The following is a 19,349-nucleotide window of genomic DNA, read 5'->3' as shown; positions in this document are numbered from 1 at the left end:
GCCACCAATCTCATCGCTCGGCACAGCTGCACAGGCGCACTGCTGTGAACCCACACTGCACTACTGCAATGAGTTAGTGACCCAACAAAATCTGATTTCATCGATCGGGTCGGGTCAACCCGGCGGGTCAGATCTAGGTTGACATTCTTGATCCATTTTTAAATCAGGTTGGGTTAGGGTGGACGTTTTATACCCTTACCAATTTGAGTTAGATCTGAATTTGACCGTTGACCTATTTTGACACCGTAGGCCGCTGCTAAGCTACTCGCTTTAATAATTATTTTTTAAAAATATTAAGTTCTAATCCCCGGCGTTATCCGAAACGGCAACTCCCTAAATTCTAACCTCCAGGTTTGCCTCAAGCCCTAGCTTCCCTTCTACAACGCCGGTGAACTTCTATCTTGTCGGCTACGGCTATCGCGCTCCTCTCCATCCCAACTGCTACATCGGTGGCGACGAGTAATAGCTGCGAGGAATCGAAGCGGCATCGCTTTCTTTAGTAAAAAGCGACATCTTACCCAGGATCTGAAGACCGTGGCTCATCGAAGACGGGGCTAGAGATGGTGGGTGGTGGGATCAGGAGGGACGATGCGGCCCCCGGGATAAGCAGCAAGAATGTGTTCGCGGCGCTCGAGACTCTGAAGAAGAAGAAGAAGTCTTCGGTTAAGGATCGCAAGGTACCCTCGAAGAGCAAGGGATTGCTTAACACCCAGGAGAAGGAGCCGGAACCGTCGCAGGTCTTCTGGATACCTACGCCGCTAAACAAGTCATGGGCCGATGTTGACGACGATGATGACGACTATTATAAGACCGCGCCGGTTCTGCCTGGATGGGGAGTGGCAGGGCAGCAGCAGGAGAAGGACGTTGGAGTTCCGGCTGAAGAGGTTATTTTCGTGGTGTTGTTTCTTTTTTTTTCATAATCTTGATTTTGCTTCGCATATATCCTATTATTGGTATGTGCGATCGACGATTTCTTAAGGGCGAATGCGAGTTTAGGCTTTATTAATCGTCTCTTGAAGTGGGCTATTCTGTGCATTTGGTGCTTTTGCCTGCACATACGTGTTCTTCACCCATGTTGTTTGTGATTATGAACATGTGCAACATATAGTTTGAATTTTACATTTCCTTTCTCATAGGATTGTATTGCCCAACATAAGGGACTAATTACTATTTTATTACCATAGTATACTAAAAAAGAGTTGATGATACATCATACGCTGGCACATTCCTAGTTCCTTCCTTGTTAAAAATAGTATTTATTAAATCCGAGTTTGATAGAACCCATTCAATTAGGATTTAATAAATCCTGATAGTTTATATAAATCTTAAATCCGGTCAAATCTCTGTGTTTTTTAGTTTTAGTTTGTAGGATTTAGGTATTAATGTGATTTTGATGGTTTTGTGGCTCATAGTCATTCAAAATATTAAATCTCCAATAATCATGCTATTTTTCTAGATTAACAACAACAAAAACAACATCAAGCCTTTATCCCATTATGTGGGATCAGCTGCATGAATTTTTTTTCTCAATTTTGTCATGTTAAGAGTCAAATTCTCATTTAATCTAATAATGAAAGATCATTTCTAATATTTCTAACCAAGTCTTTTTAGGTCCATCTCTCTTTCTAAACATAAGCCAAATCTAATACATCTATTCTCCTAATTGGTTCATCAGAAGACCATTGTTTTATGTGACCAAATCATCTAAGGTGACTCTCTTTAATCTTATCTTCCATTGGATCTACTCCAACATTTTCACATATGTGCTCATTTCGTATCTTGTTTCTAAGAGTAAAGCTACTCATCCACCTAAGAATTCTAATCTCTGCAACACTTAACTTAATATTATGCTTCTTTTTTAATGGCCAACATTTTACTCCATAAAACATTGTAGGTCTCACCACCATCTTATATAGTTTTTCCTTAAGTTTGAGAGGGGCTTTTCTATCACACAACAAGCCCGATGCATTCCTCTGCTTTAACCATCCAACTTGAATTCTACTAATAATATCCCCATCTATTTCACCATCAGTCTAAACAATAGACCCAAGATATCTAAAACATGTACTCTTATTAATAACTACCATTTGATTTATTACTACTAACACTCCATATATTCAATTTTAGATCCACTCAAACAAAAATCTTTAGACTCTTAAGTTTGTCCTCCATAATTCAAGTTTACCTTAAACACCCTCTCTAGTCTTATCAATAAGAAGAATATCATCAGCAAAAATCATATACTAAGGTATAACCTCTTGCAAATATGTAGTAAGAACATCAACGACTAAAAGCCAAAATATATGCGCTTAAGGCTGTTCCTTGTTATAATTCAACAGAAATAGGAAAATACTTGTTCAAACCACCTTGTGTTTTAACCCCTTTCCTTTCTAGAACTCTCCATAGCACTTCTCTTGGAACTTTATCATATGCTTTTTCTAAATCAATAAATATTATATATAGATCCTCCTTATTCTCTCTATACTTCTCCATCAAACCTCTTAATAAATGTATAGCTTCCATAGTAGACCTACTCGACATGAATCCAAATTGATTTTGAGAAACATTAGTATCACGTCGTAACCTATGCTCCATATATTGCTCCCATAGTTTTAAAGTTGGACATTAACTTAGTTTCTTTATAATTCACACAATCTTGTACACCACCTTTATTTTTAAAGATCGGAATCAACGCACTCATTCTCTACTCATCTGACATCTTTTTAGTGATCAAAATAAAATTAAAAAATTTAGTAAGCCAAAAATTTCCTTCATCTCTTAAGAATTTTCACACCTCTATTAGAATATCTTCAGGTCAAATAGTTTTTTTACACTTCTTTTTTTAAGCCTATTTAACTTCGATTTTACAAATACATCTATAAAAATAAAAATTTCTATTTTCATTTAGGGTGCTAAGGTCACTAAAGTAAATTATATTCACATAATTTTCATTGAAAAGATTAGCAAAATATCTCATGCACCTTTGTTGAATATTTCATTCTAATAAAAACACTTTTTGATCTTCATCCTTAATGCACTTCACTTGAACAAAATCCCCACTACTATATCTTTGTTTGTCTAACTTATACATATATATTTTGCCCTCATTAGTATATAATCTATTATATAAATCATTAAAAGCTAAAATTTTTGCTTTACATATTATTTTATTAGGTTCCTTACGAGTCTTTTTATATCCTTCCTAATTTTCAAAAATTTTTATCTAAATTAATTTTATAATAAATATTCTTATTTTTGATATTTTCTTGCATATTTTGAATAGACCACCAACTTTTTTTACTATTAGCAACATTTTCTTTTGATTCTCAAACCATATGTTTTGCAATATTCTTAATATCACAAACTATTTTTTTGCACATAACATAAGCTTTCTCATTCACTGAAAAGATCATTAGATCTAAAATCTTACACTTAAATATTTTTGTTAGTATTCTTTAAATATCCTGATCCAATACTAGAAAAATATTTTGCTTTATTTTTTATATTCTGCCTCTTCATCTTAAAATACAAAACTAATAAATGATATTGAGTACATCAAGTTTTACTTGGAATAACTTTACAATATTTGCAATTTAAACAATCTATTTTTCTTATAAGAAAGTATTTAATCTGAGTTTTATTATATCCATTCCTATAAGTGACAAAATTCTTATTTTTTTCTTAAATATAGTATTAGCAATTTTAAAATCATAAGCTATGACAAAATCTAATATAGTCTTACCATGTCACCTTCATTAGTTGTTCCAAACTCATAACCATCATGAATGCTTTTAAAATCTATCTCTTTACTAACATGTTTATTTAAATCTCCTCCAATAAAAATTCTTTTATTAAGAGGTATCGTTTGTATTAATTCTTTTAAATCATTTCAAATTTTATTAACATATATCCAAACCTACTGAAGAAGGATAAACATTTATAATATTAATAATCTTAATATCAACAACAACCTTTACAGTTATAATTATATCTACAATTTTATTAATTTTTATAATATTGTTCATCAAACTCTTATTTATAATCACACATATACCATTTTTAGTATGACTTCGACTAGAATATCATATTTTAAATCCTAAACTATCAATCACCTTAGCTTTCTCTCTAACCATTTAGTTTTTTAAACGCATATAATATTTATCTTTCTATGAATCATAATATCTATTAATTCCATTAATTTACCTATAAGGGAATTTATATTCTAAGTTCTTATCCTAATTTTATTTTCGCGTACTAGCTTCTTTGCATATATTTGTCTATGATGGGGGAACCTTTGTCTATTTAACATTGCACCAGGGCACTGGTGCAGTGACCATTGGCGCCGGTGCAGTGACCATTGCACACTTGTCACTGTATTCAGGTCATACAACGCGTCACTTTAAGAAAACATCATAGTATTAACACAATGTATTAAAGGATTCATGTCTTGATTATTCAACAAACTTATGCTGACTGTCGACTATCTAATTCAACCCTCCATTTTTTTCATTCAGGACTCGGAACCTGACAACAACAGTGTTATTCTTATTTCCTAGATCAATGAACTAGAACTTAATTCAAAGCTTCAACACATTGTCTTTTCATGGATTTTTTTGTTAGAATATCCCCTTAAATTTGAAGTTGTATTGTTCGTTCTGAATGTCATAATCAATAAAACCTTATAACTATGTGCTTGCCAATGATTTAAAACATAAAAAGGAAAAATAAGTAATGATTTTGTGTTTTCTAATATTTAAATTAGTAATATCAATACATTAAGCTTAGCACAAAAGTTGTCATCATAGTAGCATCAAAAGTTTTTTCATCTAAACAAGTATAGACAACCACATAACCACAGCTAACACCAAATTGGCAAGAATCTCTGAAAGCCATTTCCATTTTAGTGACATTCTCTTCTGGTATGATAAACTCCTAGCTTCCACTCCACAAAAATAATGTCTTATGTTGTACTTTCAAGAAGATGCGTGCTTAAAATATTATAAATGTTAGAGTGAATGCAAGGATGTAATGATAAAACAATAATAAATACTAGTAAAATTGCACGTGCACAAAGTGCATATGAATAAAATTTTAAAAATAAAAGATATTATAAAATGTAAAATTATATTTATTAATTGTATGAATTAATAAGTTTATCAATAAAAATAATTATAATAATAAATTACATCAATATAATAATGATTATTTATGCAAATATTGGTTCATAATCATTTATATTAATTGAGTTTTAAAATTAAATTAATATGTTGTGTGCATGCTGATAGATTTTTTAAAAATAATTAAAAATATTTAGAAGATAAAAAAAGTTTAATTTTAATAATAAATATCACACTTTGTTGATAAATACACACTATGGCCATATACTCAATTAATAAAGGCAACCACAAACATATTTAACAGTATATTTATTCTCAAGAATTAGACCATTTCATGATAAAGTGTAAATCATATCAAAACCTTTTGTACACATTAACTTAAGTGAGTCTTGGAGTTACATGAGATATTAAGCAATGTTAACCCATAAAGCAAAATAAATATATTTGGAAGGGAAATTTGGACTCACTACTTAAAGTATAGTTACATGGTTAATAAGCCTGTTGCTATATATGAAGTTCTCCATTGATTTGCAGAGTTAGCTTTAAATTTGGATTTTTTTTTTTAATTCTGAATGTCATCTATAAGTCTGAAATGATAACTATAAATAATTGTTAGAGATCTTAATTATCCAAAAACACATATAAAGGGAAGAGAGTTATTTCCATCATGAGAAAAATGAATGATTTCAGCTCAGCTCCTTGAGGGTTTTCATCTTTTCACTCCAAAGTAACAACATATGAGCAAGCAACTAACAAAAAAAAAAAAAAAAAAAAAAAAAAAAAAAAAAAAAAAAAAAAAAAAAATATATATATATATATATATATATATATAATATATATATATATATATATATTATAATATATTATATATTGAGCAATATTGAGCTCGCCTTGAGGCCCGCCTTTGCGCAATTCCAGTAAAAAACGCCTCGATGCTTACGCCTCGAGATTTTTTTATGAGGCTTGCACCTCAACTTGGTTGAGGCCTTGAGGCCCGTCTCGCCTCACTGGCATGAGGCTTACGCATCATACTAATATATATTAAAACTTACATAAATCTTGAAGTAAATGCCCTACATTGGACTCTATAGGAGAGGAGGAAGGGGAGAGAGCAGTTCATCATAATGATGATTCAAATGAATAACCCTTAGTGATGACAGTGCTTGATGACTTATGAGTCTTCTTATGTGATATGTCATTGCTATTTATTTTGGAAAATTAGAATTATTGTTAATGAAAAGAATTACTGGGATTTGGAAAAGATAGAATTTGAGTTGAACTATATCTCATGTTGTCTTATTATTGGGAATTTTTGATTTCACTTCATATCTTATATTTTTTTTTTGTTATATTATTCGCTCATTAGTATATAAAAAACTTATTCATTTTAGTGTTACGCAATCTTTTGATTTTGAGGCTTCGCCTCAAAACGCCTTGAGCTTTCCTCGGCTCACCGAATGAAAAACGCCTCAATACCCGAATACGCAATTTTAAACATTGATATATATATATATATATATATATATATATATATATATATATATATATATATAATTGAGTCATCTAAATGATATCTATGACAAGAATTTGTTACTTGTAATGAAAAGTAGATTGAAAATAAGCAAGAGATTTATCTATGTTATTGTACATATACAAAATTCAGCATACTCGTCATTGGAGTCGCTTGAATCACTGAAAATAGATGGGAGGGAAACAAATTACTACAAAGTGTAAGGCTCAAGTGGTACAAAGTTGTAAGCTAAAATCTAATTACAAGATAAAAAAAATATGAGGAATGATATTCGAAAGTTTTCATATACAAACAAGATATTGATAGCTTTCAATGTTAAAATTAGTACGAAGCACTATATTTTTTTGTGTAAAAAAATGAAAATTAATCTACACCAAAAAATTTCTCAGGAAATCTATTCGAATTTCTATTAATGATCTAATGATCTAATTATTTAGATTAAATCCCATAATTCAATTCTAAAAGGCTAATCTAACATAACTAAATACATGATATTTACATTAAATATCTCTAAGCAAAAATTGCATTAATGGAAACTCTATAATGAAAATATTTGGATATATCTATGGTTATTGATATTATCTAAATTACATATCAACATATTTAAGGCATAAGTTAAATGAAGACCATACATGCATAAGCTGTCTCTAATGAAAGCTGTATTAAATCACTCATAAAAAAAGACTATCAATAAATTTTTCATTGAAAACAAATCTCAAATCTCTAGAGAACGAAATATGAATTTTGCACTATTAAAAATCATTAGATAGAAATCAAATGATTTTCATACTATATAAATTACTAATGGTAAAATATGATCTATTCAATGATTTGCATGTGATATCTAAAACATGATCAATATTAATAATTTTGAAAATGAAAAATTTTCAGCTTAAAATAGTACCAAATTTTAATCATATAGTACTGAATATATTATTGTAATTAATTGCACGTATTCTTAGCTTTCTTTCATATCATGATCAAGATGGATGCACAACCTAATATTTAATATTGAATAAAGAAGAATATTGATTTGATTTGTAAAATGAATTTAGTGCTTTAAATATATGACATGAATATGCTTAAATTAAAATTGAGAAGTTAATAAAATTACACTCCGTATATTTAGATTCAGATCTACTCAAGCAAAAACCTTTATATTCTAAGGTTGACCTCCATAATTCAAATTTACCTTCAACTCCCAATCTAGTCTTATTAACAAGAAGAATATCATCAGCAAAAAGAATACCACCAAGGTACATCCTCTTGCAAATATCTAGTGAGAACATCCATGACTAAAGCAAAAAGATATGGGCTTAAGGCTGATCTTTGATGAAATTTAACTGAAATAAGAAAATACTTGTTCAAACCACCTTGTGTTTGAACACAAGTAATATGTCCTACATACGTATCTTTAATGATTTGAATATAAGTATTATTAACTCCATTCTTTTTAAGAACTCTCCATAGCACTTCTCTTGAAACTTTTTCATATGTGTTCTCTAAATTAATAAATATCATATGTAGATCCTCATTCTCTCTATATTTCTACATCAAACCTCTCAATAAATGTATGGCTTCCATAGTAGACCTACCCGGCATGAATCCAAATTGATTTTGAGATCCTTAGTATCACGCCACAACCTACGCTCCATAACTCGCTCCCATAATTTTAAAGTATGTCACATTAATTTAATTGTTGTATAATTCGTAGAATCTTGTGCATCATCTTTATTCTTAATAAAAAAAATCAACACACTCATTCTCCACACATCTGACATCTTTTTAGTCTTTAAAATAGTATTAAAAAGCTTAGTAAGCCAAGAAATTCTTTCATATGTTAAGCATTTCTACACCTCTTTTGGAATATCATCAGGTCCAACAGCTTTTCCACACTTTATTTTCTTTAAAGCATCTCTAACTTCGGTTTTACTAATACACTGATAAAAATAAAAATATTTATTTTTATTTATGGTGCTAAGGTCACTAAAGTCAGTCGTATTATCACCATATTTATTAAGAAGTTTCACAAAATATCTCAACCACCTTTGTTGAATATCATCTTTGCTATTTAAAGGCATGATATTATTTTTTTTATAATTCTAGAAATTTTTTACATTTAAATTATTTTCATATCTTTTATAGATTTTTATTTTATGATTGAAGATGTTTACAATGGATTTTTTTTGTACATTCTTTTCAAACTAAATTGATATTTTATCTGTAAAATTTTGTTATAGATAAATTAATAATTTGTTAATTTGAAATCTTTAACAAAATGCATATCTTACGATTTTTATTATTTTGTGTTGTTATCTAATTTCTATTTAGTGTCATAAAAAACTGAGAATAAGGTATTATACATATAAAACTATTAATAATAGTTAATGTCAAAGTGCTACAAACTAATCTGCAATCCATTAGATTATTGAAAAAGGGTAAGACAAACTATAAATGAAAAAATAATGATTCAAACATCAATCTAAATTATTGATGAACCAACAAGAAAAAATATGAAAAATTATTATTTTACTATTTTATAGGTCTTCAAAAATTTTGAAAAATTGTTTGTTTTTTTTTGTAAGAAATGTGAGAAGAACTATTAAGGGGAGCATCTAAAGATAACAACAGCCCACATTTTATACATGGTATGCTTAAAGATTTCTTTGAAGGCATAATAATCTTAAGCTTTTTGTTCATAAGAAAAGTAAAATAGTTTTGCGATAAATGTAAGAAAAAAATCTACTGAATAACCTTCAATTGACCAAAACATTTAGATAATTATATAGAGGCCTGCCCAAGGTTTAAAATTGTGTAAATAAGCCTCGAGGTGGTGTAAGACGTAAGCCTTACAGACGAAGAATTGTGTAAATGAGAATTTAAGGGTTTTAATCAAGTAAATAATAGTAAGATTCTATCATATAATAAAAACATTTAAATGACAAAGTGAAATTAATGTAAAGTAAGAAAATAGATGCAATAAAATCATGTTCCAAAGTATAAAACCACAAAATATTAGTCTATCAAAACTTCCAAAGTACAAATAAGAAAGAACATATATAATCCAATTATATCCCAATACTAAATGGGTTTTTAAGAGAATCTTCTTCTCCAATTGTATCTATGAATGTCATATCTTCATCATCTTCAATGTGACTCACTTTTCTCTTTCCTGTTCAATAAGAATGATAATTATCTTATTACTTGCCCACTTGATATAAATATAATGTAATAACATATAAGAAGTTGTGGAATACCTTTATTTGGTTTTTGTGTTGCAGAGCTACTTGATGTGTGTGGTGTGGTGCTAGTGGATGTGCCAACTTGATCTACTTCGCTCCTCAAGACATCTACACTTAAATCCTCTAATTACAAGTTTGATAATGACAAATCTGTCTTATCATCTATGAACCACTCATTATCAGATGTCACATCATCACACACTAAAGGGTCCTCATCATCCTTCAACCCCTTGTTCCTCAACCTCCTTTGTCTCAACCTCTTGTTGTGCATAATATATATAAGAGACTTCATTATGAGTGTTGAAAGTTGATTTCTTCTCTTTGTTTGCACTTGACTATATGTGCTCTAATTTCGCTCACACCCAGAAGAAGAACAAGTGAGGCCCAAAACTCTAACAGCAAAACTCTGTAACTCAGGGGTGGAATCACCAAATTGGATCCACCATTCAACTATTTTCAAGAAGAAAAATGATAATTAGAACATATTTAAGTGTTATGCATTTACAAAAATAAGTATATCTGGAGATCGTTTGACAATAGTTGATATTGCTGCTTGCAGACCAAAAAATTTCTCCTTATTTCGAAATAGAAGAAGTTGTAAATCTGTAAGCTCCCTAACGGTCTGGTCTGGTATTAGTCGTTCCATGCAATGATACAAGCCAAGCTTCACCTCCGGGTTTGAGGATTTCCTTTCTGAATATTGAAATTGAAGATTGAGATAATACGCCGCTGCATATAGATGACGGTGTAATTGTATCTCCCACCGAGCATCAATGGTATCCCAAATCTCTCTATAACTTGCCTCCTCTCCTCCCAAATTATGTTCAATCAACTCCTTCGCCTCATCCATAGCATTATAAATAAAACTCATGATTGGTTTCTTCTCGGCATCCATTAAACGTAGAACTTGTACCAAGGGTCTCATGCTCAATATGGCATAGGTCACAGTAGCCCAAAATTTATCATTTATAATTAGCCTTCGTATTTTCTTTCCCTCAGTTTTCTTCCCCCATGCAAAATTAAGCCATTGTGTTGATGCAAACATTGCTTCAAGAGGTTGTCTCACATCCAACAGGCTCTATAGTGTCAAATAAGATGTGACAAACCTGTAAAATAAATTTGCATTAGGAATTGAAAATGATTTGCAGTGAACAAATGTAATAACGAACCTAGTGGCTGCAGGGCGAATGATTTCCTTGTTTAAAAACTTTCTCATTAAGGCTAAGACCCATGAATGGTTGTATATGAACTTTGTGATCTTCTTCGCCCTTGAAAGAGCGCTCTTGTGTTGAATTAAATCACCAAGTTCCTCCAATATGAGATCGATATAATGTGTTGCGCAGGGGGTCCAATGTAGGTGTTTCCTCTTCTCCATCAACATCTGACCAACTGCTTTGTATGCACTGGCATTGTCAGTCACCACCTGAACAACCAATTGCTTTCCAATTTCCTCAACAACCTCATCTAGTAAATTGAAAATGACTTCATTATTTTTAATCTCATATGAAGCTTCAACTGTCGTAAAAACATAGTGCCGTGGCGATTGTTGACAAGGATATTAATCAAGCTCCCGCTCTTTATGTCAGACCACCCATCTGACATAATGGTAACACCAATCTCAATTCATGTCTATTTAATCTCATCAATGCTATGCTCTGTGTTATGTAGCTCCTCCTTCAAAATTCATATTTGCAACTCGTACATGGAAGGTGCCTTCAACCCTTTCCCATACAATCCCACAGACCGCAGAATATTGAAGTAGGTTGGCGATGTCGCAACATTAAATGGTATGGCATTCTAAAAAAAAAATATGCCAATATCCATGCAAACTTGCCGTCGACCACTCTAGTACCAACTGCAGGTATCATATGTGCTTGTCTTCTATCCTCTCATGGAGTAGTTATGTATCGGTCCATAGGACCCCGTGCACCTCTATTATGTATAGTGGAGGAAGAGCCATTTCCACTCCATTTCCACTCACGCTCCCAAAGTAAGCACCATTTTCGACCCTTTTATCAAATTGCTCATGTTATAAATTTTTGTCTGTCATACTCTTTTTCATATAAGATGTAATTTTCTCCTTCATGTTATCCGGAACATTCGCACAAGGTGCTACATTCTTATGTGAGCCGGATAATTGTTCCTTCATGCGAGTTACTCCTTTCACCACCTTATCACAAAAATTGCATTTTAAATACACATACGTCTTCTTGCCGCCTCCTACATCAACTTGTACACTGTATTTCCAAGAAGGGTCACACCGCAATGACGTATTTGTCTTTTCCTTGCCCCTAACCATGTTTCCTAAAACCAATAATGTAGTTCTTATAGAGGGCGGCCGGACCCTTCTTGCTCACCGGCGTGAGGTGGTGCCGGCGGGAGAGGCGGCAGAAAGCCAACCTGAGCGGAGCTGAGCGGAACGTTCGTGAACGGAAGAGGCTTGCGGGAGAATTTCGTTCTGGTTGGCTTAGAACCGAATGGAAGAATAGAAGAAAGACCTAATTTTAAGTAGGTGGGACCCGGTTTTAAGAGGCGTGTGCCTCACCTCTAATTGCGCAATAGCGCCTTAGAGGCGCGCCTCTTAGCCCGTGAGGCGTAAGCCTCACATGAACCCAAAATTGCTTAGGCAATAAGGTGTTTGGGGGCTAAATTGCGCAAAGGCGCGCCTTGAGGCGCTCCTCTAGTTGTGCAATTTTAAACTATGGGCTTGCCAGAGAATGTTGTCTACTAAGTTAAAGGTTATGCATGGAGAAATCATACTCTCTTATTACAGTTCTTATTTTTCAGCTGAAATTTATCATCTTTTGGCTAAAACATGTAAAAATAAATGCAAATCGTATAATTTCCTTCATAAAATCTATTTCCTGTAAATTATTGTTAAACCAAATAATCAAATGTAACAAGTTCAACTATAATATTTAAATTACATAAATTCATAACGTAAGTTACATCTTGAAATTTAAACTCATAACCACCTGCTTTACTTTAAGAAATACAAAACATATCTCATTATCACAATTAAATAGGCCTAAAAACCGAAAGAAAGAAATGAGCAAATGAAATGAATTCAACTCCTACCCGGAAAGAATTACCATTTAATTGTGATGTAAAAAAATACTTCATATCTAGTTTCTCAAAAAAAAAAAAAAAAAACAACCTATTTAAAAGAAAAAAGAAAGAAATATGTAAATCAAACAATTGATCACAAAATATAATTGAAAATAATTAAACTCAATAAATAAAAAAAAATAAATTAACTAATTAAAGAGATTGAAATTAAAAAAAATCGGTAAATCAAACATATAAATGAAATATAATTGAATATAACTAAACTCAATAAATAAAAAAAATGAAAATAACTATGTAAATAGATTTCATTTCATATATGAAGTAAACTATAATTGCAATTAAATATATTTTTTAACAAAAACAACCAAAGACATCTTTGGCCTCCAAAACCTTCCCTAATAAATTAAATAAATGAAAATAAACTAAGTAAAGAGATTTCATTTCATAGATAAAGTAAAATATAATTGCAATTAGAGAGATTTTTCTATGCAAACAACCAAGGCATCTTTTGCATTTAAAGCTTAATTTCCCACTATCATAAAGTAGCTGCAAGAAGTTGCTGTTGGTTGGCTCGTCGTTGCAACTTTGCCAACACAGAGCAATTGCAAGGAGCATTGCAGCCATATCATCTTCTCAATACTACATAAATAAGAGAGATCATGAAGGATTGTGTAGAGTTTCAAATAGGGTGAGAGTTTGATGAGTTGAAGGGAAGGAGTTGTAATATATAGTATGATAGGGAATATAAAGAGTTATGAAGAAGGGAATATGAAGAGGAATAAAAAGTGTAGAGAATACGAAGAGAGAAATATGAAGAGGAATAAGAAGTGTAGGGGTTACAGAGAGCGGAATATGAAGGGATATTTAATGAATAATAATTAAGACTAGGAGAAAAAAGTATAAGAGAGTATGAGATATGAAGAGGAGAATACAAAAGGGTATTCAGTTAATGTGAATGAAGACTAAGAAGCATTAGTGAATTCAAATTATATGTATTTATTTATTTGCTAAAATAAAAAGTAATTATATTTAATTATTTTTAAAATGATTAATTAATCAGAATAAGATAATAAAATCAAAGGCCAAGATTCTATTTGAATAATTAAAATGAAAGGCCAAGATTTTATTTGGGAAGAAATTCAAGTGGCTTTTATAATATTAGTATTTATAATATTAGATATAGATTTGTACAAGTTGAATTTTGGAATATAAAGAATAAGTTAATTTTTCATAATAAATTTAATAGGAAAATGTACAGATGTAACATATGAATTAACATAATAATTTTAAACAATTTAATATTGCCATTAGTTTTTTATTAAATGTAAATTGTGCAGCTAAATGATAGCATACAAAATTAGGAAACAATAATATTAATTAAGATAGATTTAAAAGTGAGAGAATTGAAAAGATAGAATTCATTTTGAATTTGGATATAATAATCATACATTTAAATGTTAGGATTCAATACAAAGTTCATCATAATTTTCAAGGCTAAAATTCAATATGAGAAAAAATACAGATCGATTTTATAATTGTATATAAATATATGAATATTAATAAATGAATTATATTATTGATTTCTAGGGTAGGTATTAATTAAAAAATAATGAAAATTAATTAATTAATTAATTCCAATTGAATATAAAAATAAATGCAATTAAATATAAAATTTTGGCCCTTAAATGCAATTAATGGAAATAAAATGAAAAAACACCATGCATTTAAATTTATAAATAAATTAAATAAATAATAAATTAAATGTATAAATAAAATGAAAGGTTGAGATTCATCTTTGATAAATTAATTGGAAGGCTAAGATTGTTTTTGGGAAGAAACTCAAGTGCCTTTTATAGTTGGATAGATAGATATGCATCAGGTAGAAAATGTTATGTAATGGTGGAATAACACTAATTAATAAATTAACACTAGAACACTCCAACAAACAATAATCATGTAACATCAGCAATGTTAAAGCTATATGCCAAATTAATACCCATTATATGAGATCAGCTTGTACTATGCACTAATCACCTTGAACAATGAGGGATTTATTGTCCCTTAAATTGGTTTTAATAATTATTTTAAAGAAGGTGACAAATATGCTATTAGTTTTAACTAAATATGTAAATAATTTTCTTACAAATGTTGTCCAAATAATTGTTGCATTTCTATGACGCTATATGTTTCTTTTGAGTCAAGGTCGTCATTATCTACTCTACTTCCATGTTTTGGTCGTGCCTCATCTTTGATCATGCATATTGGAATATATATCATCGCCATGATATTTTGCTATGAAGTAATGTAAGGTCACATAAGTAATTAAAATGTGCCCCTGCACTTGCAATTGGAATTGTTGCAACAGTGTTAAGACCTAAGATCTTGCGGATTTCAAATATTTTCTTGAAAAAAAAAAATTGTATATGACGATTATACTTCCATTGTACATTATTGTATCTAACCCCCCTACAATAGTTACTAAGTTGATAATGGTAGCATCTAAGGGCTGAAGATTTGTGCCTGTTTCCATATCCCAAGTTTATTGAATAGTATCGGCTGGGTTGAACATAAAAACCTCCCTATTCTAAGGTCCATTTCATTACACCCATATTTGAAGTTGTGCCTTTGAACAATGATGCCACATTTTTTTTACTTCTGAATTATTTTTTAGTGCACTTAAAAATAGCTTATCAAATATGATTGCAGTTATGGCATTTTGAGACATACCCCCTTTTTTATTATGGTAACAATTTTGATGTTCCCGTGGAGGAACAACAAGGACATGGTTATCATCAATAGCTCCAGCAACATCCTTGATGTTTTTGTAGAAACTTTTATTTCTTTGGATGATGACATGGAATATTTGCTTGGGGCATTTACATGTGCTAATCAACTATTGAAACAACACCTTTGTTAACACGCTTAAAGTGATAGGCTGATGGCTGATAATTTTCAAAGAATGCTAAAAAATCACAAATTTAGGGGTTACCACCTTCAAGAAAATTGCCAATAGTTAAACAATTGACATATTTCTTGTGCCTCATAGAAAGCCCAGTGTACAATGATTTCTCCAAGTTGAATAACAGTTGTGAATGGTAGATGAAAACAATTATATAATCTTGTGATAGGAAATACTTGAGTTCGCAAGTAATCCTATCGGATGTACTTGAGTTCGCAATCAACCCTAACAATAAATTGGTAAAAACAGCAAGAAGACACAAGAACGACATTGAAACAACCCAAAATAACAGTAGATTTTATTAAATACTCAAAGCAAAGAAAACATAAGAAAATATATAATTGATCCTCTATTCGAGAGAATGATCGTTCTCTCCCAATCTCTAGACACCAAGTCTAGAGCCCAAGAGACTCCAATAGAAAACAATATTCAAGCATGCCTCCGCCTTCCCCTCTCTTTCCTATTTATAAGCCTTCCTAGCCTTAGCCGCCCCTCTCTCCTTGCCAAAAATACCTTTAATTTAATTTTTAAATCCCCTAGTGGCCCCACCTTGGGCGGCAGACCCAAAATAGGGCCGTGGGCCCCCCTTGCCTCTGCGGCAAAGCTATTGGGAGGCGGTTTGAACCGCCTCCTGTAAACAAGGGTCGGCCCCTATGGGGCCGACTTGGTCGGTTCTTGAACCGACCTAACATCTTGTTGGATCGGCCTTCAAATACATTGTTTCTTGTCATTTAGGAGTTCTAGAAGCCACTCTTTTAGAACTACCATTTATACTTGCTCAAGTTTTAATTCCAACTTAATCTAACTTATTAAAAAATATGAATGAATAATTGAATATAATTTAGATTATCCAAAATCAACATAATTGTACAAATAAAATTTACGATTAAATATTTATGAATCACAATACGTTGAATCACCAATCAATTTTATTTTTGCGTCACTAAAAATAGTAAAAAATAAAGAGGACAAGACTGTGCCTAAGCGATAAAATATAAATTTTGAGTTTTGAAGTCTCACACTATTATAACATGGAAATAGATGGCCATCTCTTCTTCATTAGTGGATTTAAAGATGTTCAATATATATATTTTTTCATTTTTTATTCAACCTAAACAACTCGGAGGATTGGAACTGGTCCCATTTGTTTTTTCTTTCCAAAAGTCAACTGACGATTCAAATCATCAGATACATTCATATTCACTAGAATGATACCAAAAAAAATCCAATAGAGCTTATCATTGTACTAATGAAAGGCTACGATTTTTTTTAGTGTAGTTTCGTTGAGAAGAATTCCTTAGAGTTTAATAAACAATCAAAAGCAATCTTGTTGTTGGATTAATCCAAACAACCATTAATTATGCAAAACATCTTTTGTATGTACAATCACAATTACCAATGTGATTTACCAATTTATTTGAACTCATCAACTAGATGTCATGAAAATATTAACTAGCTAAATGGAGCTGACAATTTTTTTGAAGAAATATCAACAAATCTTGTTGATAATACTGTGATTCCCTAGAAGAAAATAAAAAAAATGAGCAATATTCATCACAGAAAAAACTATGATTTCACAATATTCAATCAAAGCACTTGAAGTAACTTATTGAATTATTTAGAAAAGTTTAAATTACAATTTGAAGGGAAATAATTAGGGAAATAAATTTAATTTGGATTCAAATATGAGATGAAATTATTTAGAAAAAATGGGCTGATTTGGGAGGGAATTAGGGGAGCTTATTTATGGTTAATTATGAGGTGATCTCATATTAGGTTTAGTTTGCTGGAATTAGCTTTGCTTAGGTTGAGTTGAGGCTTTAGTCGACGGTTAGGGATTTGGGAGAGCCAGATCTTACTCTCCAATTGAAGATCCAACTGTATCTTGTGTTTTTCTTCTTAGTTTTTTCAATAGAAAAGAGTTCTTGTGTGTTTTTCTTCCTAAATTTCTTGTGTCATTCTCTATTTTTTGCTGAAATTGTATCTATCTTCTATCAAATTGGTATCAGAGCATAGATCCGGCTACCTATGGCATAAAGAAATGTATAATTGTTGGAAGAGGAGATTAGACAATTGAAATCTAAAATTTCAGATTTCCAAATTCAAATTTCAGCTGTCCATGAGAAGATCGATGGGAAGTTTGTGATCATGGAGGAGATGATTAGGAAGATGCTCGAGTTCCAAACCAAAATGGCGTTGCCGGTGGCAAGGGGAGTTGCCTGACGCTAAGGGAGTAGAGGAGACCCTACTCTAATAAGGAGAGGAGAAGATCATGAGGTGGAAATGTTGGGGGAAGAAGAGGATATGCCAGCTTTTGAGCCACTTCTAAAGAGGGGAAAGGGTGAAGGATTGGATTTTTGATGGAGCTATAAAGTTTGGATGGAAAAAAGATGGGGAGATGATAAAAGCACTAGACATGGTTTAGCTACCGCTACAGCAGAATCAAAGGGTGTTCCAGCTAGTTCAGTGTTTGCCTCCTCTGTGGGAATGTGAGCATGCTATCATCTTAAAGAAAGGAGGCTCACCTATTAGTGTTCATATATACAGTCATCCCCCATTCCAAATAGAAAAGATTGAGAGATTGATCAGTAAGATGCTCGAGGCAGAGATAGTTCGACCTAGTGTTAATCCATTTTCTAGTCCATTGCTATTAGTCTAGTGCTTCAACAGTAGTTTCCTTTGTTCCACCTAGAGGACAAGGTGACTCTTTGGAAGGGGAGTATTGATAGAAAATAGATATGACTTGAATTTAAATTTGAAAGGGAATTATTTAAGGAAAAGGGACTTATTTGGGAGAGAATTAGGGGAGCCTATTTAAGGCTAATTATGGGGTGAATTCAGATTATACTTGATTTTGCTGGAATTAGTTTTGCTTAGGTTTGTTGTTGTTGTAGTTTTGCTTAGGTTGAGTGGGCTCTAGCCGACGGCTAGGGATTAGCCGGATCTTCCTCTCCAATTGAAGATCCAATTTTATCTTGTTTTTTTTTTCTTCTTAGTTATTTCAATAAAAAAGAATTCTTGTGTGTTCTTCCTAAATTTCTTGTGTTCTCTAGTTTTGCTGAAATTGCATCTACTTTCTATTAAGGCACTTGTATGTTATGTTGTATGTAGTGGCCATTTCAAAGGGAATGAGGCTTGACGATGGAAGGATAGATGGATGCAAAAAGTTTTTAAATAACTAGGGCCTTATCCAAGCTCTTTTTCTGTAATAGTTTAGGTTTAGATCAGCGGCAAAGCCAGAATATATTTTTGGTGTGGTCACAAAGTATTTCTTTTATTAGTTCTATAATAAAATTTAATAAAACTAAAATTTAGTCAATTAGTTATTTAAATTGTAAAAATCTTAGAACTTAAATTTATTTAATTCAAATAATTGGCTCCTTAAAATATATTGCATGTAGTATCTATAATAACATAAATAAATCAATAAA

At 31.4% G+C, this 19,349-nt stretch overlaps 1 protein-coding gene across 1 annotated transcript in view; it reads left to right on the top strand.

Moving 5' to 3' along the window:
* Positions 1-302: 302 nt before the first annotated feature.
* The window catches only part of LOC110109942 (GPALPP motifs-containing protein 1), a 40,449-nt gene continuing 21,402 nt past the window's right edge, over positions 303-19,349 (top strand). The window contains exon 1 of the mRNA XM_020841170.2: positions 303-884. Within this exon, the coding sequence (XP_020696829.1) occupies positions 561-884 (324 nt within the window). The 5' untranslated portion in view covers positions 303-560. The remainder of the gene's footprint in view (positions 885-19,349) is intronic.

The sequence above is a fragment of the Dendrobium catenatum genome, unplaced genomic scaffold (assembly GCF_001605985.2).
Source record: "Dendrobium catenatum unplaced genomic scaffold, ASM160598v2 fragScaff_scaffold_304, whole genome shotgun sequence".
In the NCBI taxonomy this organism is placed as follows: Eukaryota; Viridiplantae; Streptophyta; class Magnoliopsida; order Asparagales; family Orchidaceae; genus Dendrobium; species Dendrobium catenatum.
The sequence above is the reverse complement of the archived record's forward strand: the minus strand, read 5'-3'. Positions and strand labels throughout refer to the sequence as shown.